General features: G+C 44.0%; 1 protein-coding gene across 2 annotated transcripts in view; it reads right to left on the bottom strand.

Moving 5' to 3' along the window:
• Window positions 1-2781, bottom strand: part of SLC6A5 (solute carrier family 6 member 5) — a 45761-nt gene extending 42980 nt beyond the window's left edge. For both annotated transcript variants that reach the window (XM_006907975.1, XM_015586363.1), the window contains exons 1-2: window positions 2522-2781; window positions 599-1132 (exon numbers count right to left, since the gene is read on the bottom strand). In XM_006907975.1, coding sequence (XP_006908037.1) covers window positions 599-1132; window positions 2522-2524 — 537 coding nt within the window. In that variant the 5' untranslated portion in view covers window positions 2525-2781. The remainder of the gene's footprint in view (window positions 1-598; window positions 1133-2521) is intronic.
• Window positions 2782-13045: the final 10264 nt, after the last annotated feature.

Below are 13045 nucleotides of genomic sequence, written 5' to 3'. Positions count from 1 at the left end.
ATTGATAGAGGTCCTCTTGAAGAAGAAGGAAAAAAAAACCCATACAAAATTGTGATGATTACAAAATTAGGTTCTGGGTCTCAGAAGAGCCCTGAAGCTCAGGCTTCAGCAGTTGGCACCTATAAATCAAATGAGTTCTCACCCGATAAACAGTAACTCATAGTGAAAAGGCTACAGAACTTAAACTGTTATTTCCTCCAGGGGTTTTCTTCTTATTTAATTAAGAAAAATTTTAGAGAAAAGACCCAGTTATTGGCAAGAGGATGAGTCCTGTCTGCATAAATGGCTAGGAATCCATCTGCCTCAAATGCGTAATGAGTTTGCGCTCCTATTTCCAATACAGAGGCTACGAAGGGTCAGATAGCGGCAGCTCCTAAGGTCGCAATCTCTCTGGTAGGGTCACTACAGCCCTCGTGCCCTGAACTGGGGACCCCAGCGCAGTGCGAGCTTCCGAAGCCCCAAAGCTTCCTCCCGCATCCATTACCTGGCACTGCCAACCAGTCTCCCCATTAGCACACGTGCATCCGACAAGGCCCGCTACATCTCGCGCACCTGGGGAGCAGCAGGAGGCAGCGCGGGCCGAGGGAGACCTGCTTACCTGGGCAGCAGCGGTAGTCACGCTGCCAGGGAGTACGGAAGTGATTCCATCCGTGCCCAGCACCACGGTGCTCTGGCTCATATTCACCCAGCCCACGGCCGGGGTATGGTTCCGCTCCAGGGTGCCCTTGCCCACACTCACGTTCGCATCCTCCTCCGGGCCGCGCAGGGCCGGAATCTTACAATGCAGCGCGTTGCCGGGCCCGGCGCCTCCAGGATGGGGGATCTGTGCGCTGTGAGTCTCGCTCAAGTCCCGAAGAGCCGCAGAGACCACCGGCGCCCTCGGGCTACTGAGTTTGCAAGCACCCACTCCTAGCGGCTCAGCCTCACAGGCTCGCGCGTCAGGGGACTGGAAAGTTTGGTCGCCGGTGGAAGCAGACCTGGGTACACGCGGCAGTGGTGCGGGGGAGGCCTCGGGAAGCTCCTGCTCCGGACTCGTCCTGGGCGCGCAGGAGCCATCGTGGTGGCCTGGCGCCACCGCAGCCTCCAGGCTGTTGGCTGGTTGTTTATTCATTTCCTTGGGAGCACCGCAATCCTGTAAAGACAACGGGAAGTCCATGCAAAAAAAAAAAAAAAAAAAATCAAGGCAGCTTTAGAAAATACCTGTATCTACATACAGAGACGTTCATAACTCAGGTCCAAACACAATATCTAGGGAACGAATTGAGATCTGGATTTTTTTTTCCTTCTCCAAGGAAAAATGCCATCAGTATTTTTTTCAATTTGCCTGTCTTGTCAATAATTAGATGACATAAAGAAACTAATATTCTCCTCCCTGATGGAGAACTGGGAAAAGAGGCAGAAATGTTTTTTGGAGGGGGAGACGGGGCGGGTGGAAAGGGCCCTACAGACACGAGCTCCCCGCCCTCTTTGGATTTCACATCACGGCTATAGGGTGCCCATGTCCCTATCACTATTGTAGAAAGATTCTTTAATTTTCCGCCCCATTTCCTTTGTCATTCAACAATGCACATTGCCATTTTTTCTTCTCCGTAAGCGATAGACAAGCTGCGGCCACAAAGCTGAGGCCCTGGCACCTGCGAGCATTTCAGGCCAAATCCGTTGTGTGAATCCCAGTGTTCCAAAACTCATCCCCGCCTGCCAGGTAGCAAATGCAGGGGAAAAGGATCGTGACCAAAATAACAACCACAATAATAAACCAGACTTAATTTAAAACACAAGATGGTAACCAGGTTTGTTATCTTACACAACCTATATTCACTTCCAGATTCCCAGATATGCAAAAGAATGAGCAAAGTTTTTGTCTTCCCACCACCCCACCACCAACCCAGAATAACTATTCACAGGAGTCTGATATCCTCCATGCCCCTACACTTGCTTGGGGACCAAAATTCAAAATTAACTTTCATTTGCTTTCTCTCAATTGGGGTGCAAATGAAAATAACCGCCAGCGGTGGTTTTTTCCCTCCGCTTTCACCCTCATTGTTATTTTCCATGGCTTCCTAAATATTAGCACCAATAATTACTATAAACTGTGAGGATGATTTTATTACCTTCACCTCAACTGCACACCTCTCGTCGAACCTTCTTTCACAAATGCATAGATGAGAACTCCTTAATTTGCACCAATCTAAGTACCTTGACTACAGCAAGCATTCTAATCTCAATAGCCTCTAGGACCTAGAGCGACTCGCCTCAGTACCGGTATCTGATTTCAGCACCGAGGACAGTGCCTAGAGTCCCAGGCGGGTACACAACCTCTCAGCTGCACAGCCTCGGAAACCTCTTTCCGACCTATACTTGTACTGCTCACAAGTACAACTACGAAGGCTGCGACAACTCTCCTCCCTCCCTCTTCCAAAATGTACAGAACATTTTTACATGAAGTATTCAAAATGAATCTGCCCCCTTCCTATCCCTGCAACCTCTAATCCCGTTAAAAGAACAAAAGCAAACCACTCACCATGTCTGACGGCGGCAACAGATTGAATGGGTAGAGAGTGAAACCAGCTATTGACAAGACTGGGTTTGGCTCCAGCAAGAGAGGCGCTTTCTATATCTCCTTGGGAAAGGCCAGATTTGCGTCAGTGCAAAGCAAGGTGCCCTTCGTTTGACATTTTTTTGATAATACAAGTTTGATAAATCATTACCCCCTTGGATTCGAGTTTTAAAGGGACAACAGCCGAGAGTATGCTGGCGGGAGGGGGCTGCGTGTTCTGCGTGACTCATGTGGGTTTGATTACTAAACCGAAGCCAGCGGGAGGAGATGACAGAAGTTTGCCTCCCCCTAATTAAGGGGAACATGGGAGGGACACGTCCCACTGCACCCGAGGCGAGGCGCAGCCGCTAAACAGAGCCGACTGGGCTGCCGAGGTAGGCACGGGTGAAGAGGTTAAATCACTGTCACGTTTTAGTCTTTCTCTTCTACTAGATCCCATAGCTGCCTCTCCAAATCTGCAGGCAGTGGATTCTACAATATTACCCTGAAAATTATGAGGGTCTGCACGTAGCGCTGCAGCTCTGCACTGGCTGGTACATACGGGTCCTGCTTTTATAGGGTGTACCCACCTGGGTGTATGCGGATTTGAGATTCTCGCAGCCCTACCCTCTCTGGATTTTCGCTTAAAAAATTGAGGTCCAGTGTTTGTATTCCTATTTTACCTCTATTAACACAAGTAAGAGAAATTCCGGAGTGAAATTACGACTGCTCTCGTTGAATTTGTTAAGCTTCTCTGAAAAAATTTTAAAGAAATAAAAAGAAAAGTATCTCCAGCACTGACCTGGTTCTTAGGTCACTTTCTACATCAAAGGACATTCTTTCTTCTTAGCCCTCAATAAAAATCCTCCACAGCCAGGCCTGATTTGGAAGCACAAGGTCTTAGAGACCCTCCAAATCGCGATCCCCAGCAACCAGATGGCATGGCTGACCACCGTGGAAGCCACGGGAGGACATTCTGCCGCACTGTGGCAGGAGTAGGGGGTGGCGATAAAAGGATGGACTTGACTTTTGGTCGAAAGCAATGGCTATCATCAAAAGAAAGGGAAAACACCTTTACGAGGAAGGTGTAGTTCGGAAACTAGGAGATTCGTAGGTAAAACGCTTTCCCTCCCTCCTTCCTGGCCGGCCTGGTTCGGGCAACCCCTGGTCTCGGGGATGGGGAGCTACAGAAAGCACTTTATCCCCTCCTTGTCGCCTGCAGCCTGGCCAACCGCCTCGGGGTCGCACCATGGCACTCGGCTGGGCCGTCCCACGCAGCAGGAGCGTAATGCCGCGGGGCCGCAGAAGGAGGCTGCTGCAGCTGGCTGTGGTGAGTGCCTGGGGCACTGTGGTGGCCCCTCACGCTGCCTTCCGAGCTGCTTGCTAGAGCTCGAGCGCTGGGATGCCTCAGCTCACTGGCTCGCTCTCCTGGCCCCTCCGAGGGTAGACAGCTCGGGACCTACGGCCTGCACAATTATGGAAGGATAGGTTCTCTGAGGACACCTTCCTTGAGAGCTGTCTTGTGCGTTTCAGGCCGCGTTTTATTGTAGTTTTGAGACAATAACTAGCAAGCTCTCAATATTGAACCACTGCGAAAGGGCTTTCTACGAATTATGCCATTTACCCTTAACACGCTTTGAGAAACACCCAGTTTTAAAGCTGGGGTAACTGAGGCTCAGAAGGTCTCCTCCAAATCTGGAGGAGGTGGGTACACCCTATAAAAGCAGGGCAGTTGTGGAGGGGTGGGGGACATTGAACTCTCTTCGGAGGCCGGCTCCGAAGGAGCCTTTGCAAGGTCGGGAAGGGGGAAGTAAGGGAGATGGAGGAGGGACCGTGGAGGACTCTGGCTGGAGAAGAGTTAGAAGAGCAGGCGGGACCAAGAATCCCGCAGAGACTCGTGTTTCGGCCTTAGAGGACACTGGAAAACACCATGGGCTTTCGGGGCCATGGGGGGAAAAAACAAACAAACAAACAAACAAACAAAACCTGGCTGGCGATTCTTCTTAACAGACCCTAGCTTCCACCGAGACAAACCAGGAAGCGAGAACTGTAGAGGGCGGCCCCTGTAGCTCCTGACTCTCACGCCTCCAGGCGCCCCTCTAGGTTCGGGGAGGCCTCCCCTCACAGGCCCTGGCCCAACTTCTGTCCGTTTCCTCAGTTTGCATTTGAGACGCCCCTGCAAAGTGCCGCGCGGGAATGGCGCGTCCACTCGGTGCATCGACGTTCCAGAGCGCACTGACACCCCAGGCTAGGGCGGACGCGGGGAGAACATTCCCAGCTGCAACTCTGGTTACAAGTGACGCCTTGCGCCTCCGCTCAGCCCCCAGGCTTGACGTTACGCCTGCGGGCCCTCCCCCAGCCAAGTGCGCACTTGGTTTCCTGCGTGGGGCTCGCCACGCGTCAGGCGGGTCAGAGGCGGTTGACGTGCAAGGAAGGACGCGGGAGGGGTGAGGAGGAGGGGCGTCAGCGGAGGCGCCGCTTCAGCCCCTATCTCCCCCACTTCCAGCCGCAAGATTCTAGAAAGGAGGGGCCAAGGGGGAGAGTGGAGGGAGAGTCTAGAGCCAGGAGACCTAGAATGGTCGCTCTGAAGCCAACGCAGGGGCGGAATGACCGGTACCGGCGGGGCAGCAGGGTAGGATGCGAGGGCGGGGGAGAGCGTGCCGGGGCAGGAGGCCAGCGGGCAGCTCGTCGTGCGTGTCGGCGCTCGGGAAGCGCCAAGGAGGGAGCCGCAGTATTAAATAAAAGAATTGGAATGAAAGGCTCAAGTCCTCCAGACGCAGGCCTCCGCCCCCGCCCTCCAGGGCCGCCTGTTTGGAGTGATAATCAGCCTGCCGCCGCTGTGCCGCCGAGAAGGCCCGGAAAAGGCCGTAAATCCGCATCCATCACCGCACAGCCATTCGGTCGGAATTAGTCAATCGCTATGGCCTTAATTACTTTGTCAAAGAAGAAAAAGAGTAATTGATTTTGCCCTCGATCATTTTGTCTCCCCCCGCCCCCAACTGCAGATAAGCAAACAAATAGCAATTTTTGAAAACCCGTATGGGGGGCAGGTAGTCTACTGAAAAACAGGCCATCGGTGGCAGCCCTAACGCCAGTGCCTGTGCCAAGACACGGGAGACAAGCTGTAACCGAGAAAGAGCAGGAGGGGGCCTGGAGGGCAGCCTTTCGAATTCAAGATGCTGCTGTCCTCCGCACTAGGAAGGAGAGAGGAGGGAGAGGAAAAGGTGTTTTACCAGCGCCTGCTCTGGTGTTAGCCGAGAGCTTCCTCTTTTCATACTCTGGGCAGCAGGGAAGAAAGAGCTGCCGGGCCTGTTTGACAGAAAGACAAAGAACCTTGCCTAAGGTCAGCAGGCAGAGCCAGGATTTGAACCCAGGTTTGTGTCGACTCTGGTCTACCGCACACACAGGATATAATGTGAACACCTGTGTTAGGGCTCAAGTGATATTGATATTGGAGCCATGAACACCTAAAACTTCTACCGTTAATGGATGTGAGGGCTCAGTGTGGGTTTTAGGTGACATTGCCAAGATAGTCAAGAAGCCATGCAGTATTTTTGTCCCACTTGCTTATGACTGCCCAGTTCCACTGCAGTGTTCCACGCTAAGACTGTGGGCTCTGCAGATAGTCTACACCACCTCCTAGCTCTGTGACCTTGGGGAAAATACTCCATCTGTAAAATGAGGATAATATTAACCTATCTCAAAGGTTGTTTGAGGATTAGATAAGAGTATTCATGTGAAGTGCCTAGACTGAGGCTGGCTGCCAGGTATGCATTCAATAAGCAATTGTTATTATTCAGTCTGGAAGAATCATCTGAAACCCCTCAGATTTAGCTAATAAAACAGTTCTTTCTACTTGGTTTAGAAGGTTTAATATGGGTAGATATGTACAGAATAGGAAGCTTTACAAAGTGGATTAATCACTCTGTAACATTTTCCCTCCTCATTCAGTGGTTTGGTAATGCAATAATCAAGTATTTGTCTTCATTAAAGGAAAATTTGGAGCACCCTGAAAAAAGTGCTCAAACACATCCTGAAAAAGCTGCTATGAGTGTGTTCTAAGGCACCCTTTGTTTAGATCGAGGTAAATCTCAACAGAAATGACAAGAGCTTAGAACTTGGTCAGCCGTATTGTCCATTTCTCAACTGGTCCCTGGTGTCAGGGAGATGCAAACTAATCAAGGCAAGCTTCCCTCAGCATAGTGTTTCAGAAGAGTTCGTGCTTGGAAGTCAGTGGTTCAGCTAAGTAACTAGTCTGTATGCAAAATGTAGGCTCAGAATCCTGAGACTCAGACAGGCAGGATGCTGTTCCTGAGTCAGCAGTAGTGATGATTCTCACTTCACTGCAGCAAAACATAGGGCAGTGGGCGCAGGCGCAGAAGCAGAGAAGTTTAGAACAAGCTGCAAAGGATGTTCAAGGTCATCTATAGTCCCACATGCCTGCTTGACAAGTGAGAAAACAGAGGTACAAAAAGGAAAAGCGAATACTCAAGGTCACTTGCAAATTAGAAGCAAAGTCTAGCAGCAATTTTTCTTTAAAAAAAGAAGAGAGAAAAAAGAACTATACTATCCTTTGATACAGCAATTCTACTCTCAGGAATCTATCCCCAAGAAACAATAGCACAGTGGAAGAATATTTATTATGGCATAGTTGATCAATGAAAGCCTTGGGGAAAATATCCATATTAGATCAATAGTATATCTAAAGCATAGAATGCTTTGCAGCTGTTAAAAGAATAATTTAGAGTCATACAGTTGGCTTGGACAGATTTTCATGAGGTATTAAGAAAAACCAGATGCACTGAAGTGTGTATAATGTGACCCCACTGAGTATGTGTGTGAGTGTGTATGTGGAGGGTGGGGGGAGAGGGAGAGAGAGAGAGATCCAGTAAAATGTGGAAGCACACACATTAAGTAGCACCTAGGATTACTGGTGCCGTGTGGGCATTGATGTGGGTGGAGTGGAGAGGAGAGTGAGGGGAGGTAAATAAGAAAAGGAAAAGAGGGGAAAGACTGCACTTTAAAAAAAGGTCGTAATTGCTAAATTTATAAATTTATGTAAAAATATAAATTAAAAAAAATTCAGCACTAGAAACTACAACTTTAATTCATGAGGATATTCACAAAACAGGGTAGTTTCGTTAGGAAGTATTCAGCCTACATCTATTTTGCTGTCTTTCTCTGAAGAGTAGAGGTCAGAAAAAATAATTCAGTTAATTAAGGAGCCAAGCTATCAAGACTCGGCTAATCCTCCTTTCTAAAGTCCTGATGTTTCTGTCTCTTGCTCTGCTGGGGTGGGACCAGGGCCTCATCAAGACCTTTAGAGGACAAAGTCTTGGTAATATGATGATGCCGTTCCTTCAACTGCCATCCTTGTTATATATGTCAAACTATAAAATAAAGTAAAATTTCACTAAATAAAATTTCTGATTGCTAATTTTTCTATAATGACAACATTGGTGCTTTTCTGATAAACAATGCACTCGCTTCTTTCCTCTGCTTTCTTTTACCATTCTTTGGGGAGCCCTGCTTTACTAGTTGTATATGTTAGGTATAAATACTTATTAATCTCCTTCCAGTTTAAGTCTTCTATGCTAATCCATCTGCTCAAATTTCCTGAAGCATAAAATGAGGGATACCAGTCTTGAAAGAGAGGTCAGTTCTCAAATATATTCATTATTGGAAATAAGTGACTTCGAATACATGGGGTATAAGAAAATGGATATTTTATGTCTCCAGTGTTCATAAAAGATTCACTCTTTTTTCTCTTGAATGTTTTTTCTGCTGCTATCCTATTTAGTAGGGTAAAAAAAAAAAAAGTGAGTTCAATGTCATACAAACCTAGCAGGAATTCCCACAAGTAGAGCAGAACAGATGTTGGGGAAGCTTCACTGTATAAGCAATTGATGGAGTTAACTAATGCTATTGAGTTGAATCTGCACAAGGCTCATAAAGATACAATGATGAGGACAAGGGTCCAGGAAGTGGGACTTTGAAAATTCAAGACGCTTTATACCAGTAGGAACTGCCAGGCAGCATAGATAAGCTTTAGGACCCTATGATTTTGTCACAGGGCAGTACCCTTGTAAACTGGGTCTAGGAGGCTACGGATTAGCACCAAATTTTCAGTCATACTAACTACATCCTTAGTGCCCAATAGCTACTTGCTTTGGACAGTGCAAAGAATATTTCCATCATTGCTGTTCTAAATTGTGAACTCTTCAAAGGCAGAAGAGCTTGATTTCTCTTTTAAAGTCTCTGTATTTCTACTTGGACTGACATACAGTAGGCACTTAGTATTTTTGAATGAGTGACTTAAAAATCATAGAATAGCTTCTAGATTTCTTATAATGTCACATTCCCTTATCTAAACCTTATTATTTTATAGTTTTATTAGTTTTCATTTTTATTTTGTTTTTCTTATTATAAAGATAATACATGTCCATTATAGAAAATTTTGAAAGCCAAAAGAACATAAAAATAAATATATTCCCACCATCCCAAAATCAATTACTCCTATTAATATTTTGGTGTAAGGCCTTCTATACTTTCATGTGTATAGAGATATAGGTTTGTTTTTACAAAACTAAGATAGAGCTGTTCATAGTCTTTTCTAATCTGCCTTTTTTCACTTATATTGTTGATATAGCTCTGCCCCATTGCCATGAAATTTACATCATCATTTTTAATTGCTGCACAGATTGTCATAGTATGAATAACACCATAATTTAACTAATAAAAATTATTTTACATTTGAATAGTTTCAAATATTTATTATAAATAGTACTGCATTATATGTCTACATTTCTCTATATTTATCTTTGCTCACATCTCTAATTTAGATTCTCAGTGTAGCTTCCTAAATATGGAATCACTATTTACAGAAATTGCACATTTTTGAGAATTGGGTCCATCTTATCTGGATCATTTATTTTGATGTCTGCCTCAAGACACAGACATGGAGCTGTATGTGAAGATGTACCCAGGCTCTGAGCAGAGGGTGACGGTGCTCTGTGATTTGTTTTCATTCCTCTTCCCAATGATGTCCAGCAACTGTGAATTCCTCTAACTCTAAAAAAGCCATGATAATAAAAAGTCATAATATGTTTCTTAAAGACTAAACCAGCTTTCTTTTTAGCATAAAGAAATTTTTTAAATGGAAAGAATGTTACCTGGTAAATATAAATATTTGTAATTGTCAGTATGCACAATATCCAAATTTTACAACTATTAGGACCAAACAAATGAGCCCATTTGTTTACACAGGATTTAATTAAACAGTTGTTGGAAATAACGCGAACATTGACAAAATGTGCAGCTTTCATGAACGATTCCTCAGCAGTGGAAATGCCTGATTCAGGACTCTTTCTGGTTTCTGCAGATTATGTGGATGATGACATGTTTTTCCAAGTCATTAATTTGGGCACAGCTTTGGGGCCAAATGAGAAGCTACATTCAAACCGTTCTAAGAGTCTGGGTGATTGGTGGAGCTGACAAAGGAAAGACCCTCTGTCATTCACTACTGTGGGAGCATTTGGGGAGTGTGATTGCCTGTGATGACTCATGGTTCAATGATTCCATTGTTTCACGAAGGCCTGGTTTCACTGATATTAAGAGAAAAAGGTGGGCTGTGCCATCAAAGAAGCTATTCAAGGCGACACCATCAAAGACACGATTAATGGGGTTTTTTCCTTTAGAATATTATTCTGTCATATTTGACATTAAAATGTTTTTTTTTAATTACATTATAGAAAACTATAAGCAAAAAGAAGGAAATAAACATCATCCCAGCAGGACTCTTTTGATTGCAAGGGACAGAATCCCAACTCGAAACTAGCTGAAGCTCAAGGTACCAAGTAATGGCTAAGTCAAGGTCAAAATGGAGCTAATCTCAAGGTGGGCTGGATCCCAGGCTGCCCACCGCATCCAGATCTTCTCTCTGGGTCTTGGACCCTGTTGGTCCATCTGTCTTATGTTTTCAGATTCTCATATTGTAGAAATCATACCACCCAGAGTTATGGGTTCCCATGCTCATAATTACTATCCAAGGAGAAAGAGATATCTATATCTCTACCTCAGTTTGGGAAGTTTGGGGAAAGGGCTCTAATAGCCCAGACCCTGAAATAAGGTCTTTGATATAGGTAGATTATTTGGGAGGCGGGTCCCAGCTGAGGGAGCAAGGAAAGTAAGACAGGGACAAGAGAAGAGTCATGAAGAGACCGTTAATGAGTAAGTTACCACTGTGGATAATTGGAGTTCATGCCTGGTGGGGATACTCTGAGGCACCATGTGAAATACATGTCAGAATGCTCCCACCAGGAGACCAGGAAGCTAGGAGGTGATTTGTCCACAGACTCCTATCTCTTATTGGCTGAGGATTGTCCCTGAGGGTGTTGATCCCTGGCTCTTGTGGGGGCTCTGCATTTGGACTGAGCGAGTTTCCATGGTGCTGGAAAAAGGTCCCCAGTACAGAAACAGAGAGACATGATGCTTGAGATGGGAAGTGGTCAGTGTGACAGAAATTGTCCAACACTCAGATGGGACAAAGCAATGTGCGGTGGGGCACTGACAGCAGCTGCTATGCTCAACTTAGTTTGTTCCCTATTCCTTAGACCAACTACACAAAATCTTTAGTCCAGGCTTGGCCACAGGTTCATCTCTTAGGCATGGTGGGACAGCATGCCATCAAAACTACATGGAGAAGGGGTAGCAATTTCTCAAAGAGTGGGGTAGTAAATTACAGTTATCAGAATAACTGCTGGAGGGATGATGAATAGACAAAATATAATAATAATAATAATAATAATAAAGATATTCGCTTCTAAACTTTAATCCTATTATAGGGTTATAACCACTGAACATTTTGGTAAATATCCTTCCATATTATATCTATTTATGCACTTTCCTTTCTAAACTGTGATCATATGATCTATATATTTTATGTCTTCATTTTTTACTTAACGGTATTTACTGAACACTTTAATATATAGTAAATATTTTGCTATATGTGAATATGTATATGTCATAGAAATATATAAAGTAGATAAGTTAATGTTTAACAATATTTTTGTACTAAATGGATCTTGTTTAAAAGTGGGAAGATAGATATATGAAATCCCCAGAAGTGTCTCTGCCCAGAGAAAGAAATTTTATTGGTAGAACTCAGAGGAAGCTATGTTACAAAGAGCACCAACTTAGGGCTCAGGGTTTGAATTCGAATTCTTATTACTACCTATGTGACTTTGCTCAATTTATTTAATCTCACAAAACCTCATATCTTAACTTATATGTATGAAATGCTAGACAAATTGGCAGCTGTTATTATCATCATCTACAAAATGAGGTAAAATTGTCACTATTTGCAGATGATATGATATTATATACAGAAAACCCTAAAGACTCTACCAAAACCCTGTTGGAACTAACAAATTCAGTAAATTGCAGGATACGAAACCAATACACAAAAATATGTTGTATTTCTATACACTAATAACAAACTATCAGAAAGAAAAATTAAGAAAACATTCCCCTTTACAATTGCATCAAGATTAAAATAACTGAATAAATTTAAACCAAAAAGGTGAAAGTCCTGTACACTGAAAATTGTAAGACACTGATGAAAGAAACTGAAGGAGACACAAATAAATGGAAAGTTATTCTTTGCTCATGGATTAGAAGAATTAAAATTGCTAAAATATCAGTGCTACTCAAAGCAATTTACAAATTTAATATAATTCGTATCAAAATTCCAATGGCATTTTTCACAGAAATAGGACAAGCAATCCTAAAATTTGTATGGAGCCACAAAAGAATAGTCAAAGCAATACTGAGAAAGAAGAACAAAGCTGGAGGCAGCATGCTCCCTGATTCAAACTATATTATAAAACTATAATAATGAAAACAGTACAGTATTGGCATAAAAGCAAACACAAAGATCAATGGAACAGAATAGAGAGCCCCAAAATATACCCAAGCATAGATGGTCAATTAATTTATGACAAAGGAGCCACAAATATACAAAGGGGGAAGTAGTCTTTTCAATAAACAGTGTTAGGAAAACTGGATAACCATATGCAAAAGAATTAAACTGGACCACTATCTTATACCATACATAAAAATTAACTCAAAATGTATTAAAAACTTGAACATAAGAGAGTAAAACCATTAAACTCCTAGAAGAAAACGTAGGTGGTAGGTAAGCTCCTTGACATCCATCTTGGCAATGACTTTCTGAATCTGACACTAAAAGTACAAACAACAAAAGTAAAAATAAACAAGTGGGACAACATCAAAATAAAAACTTCTGCACAACAAAGGAAGCCATCAACAAAATGAAAAGGCAATCTCCTTTTGAATAAATGTATTTTTAAGGAAGATATACAGATGGCCAACAGGCACGTGAAAAGATGCTCAATATCACTAATCATCGGGGAAATGCAAATCAAAACCACAACAAGATATCGCCTCATACCTGTTAGAATGGCTATTACATGAAAGAAAGAAAGAAAG

The sequence above is a fragment of the Pteropus alecto genome, unplaced genomic scaffold (assembly GCF_000325575.1).
Source record: "Pteropus alecto unplaced genomic scaffold, ASM32557v1 scaffold71, whole genome shotgun sequence".
Classification (NCBI taxonomy): Eukaryota; Metazoa; Chordata; class Mammalia; order Chiroptera; family Pteropodidae; genus Pteropus; species Pteropus alecto.
The sequence above is the reverse complement of the archived record's forward strand: the minus strand, read 5'-3'. Positions and strand labels throughout refer to the sequence as shown.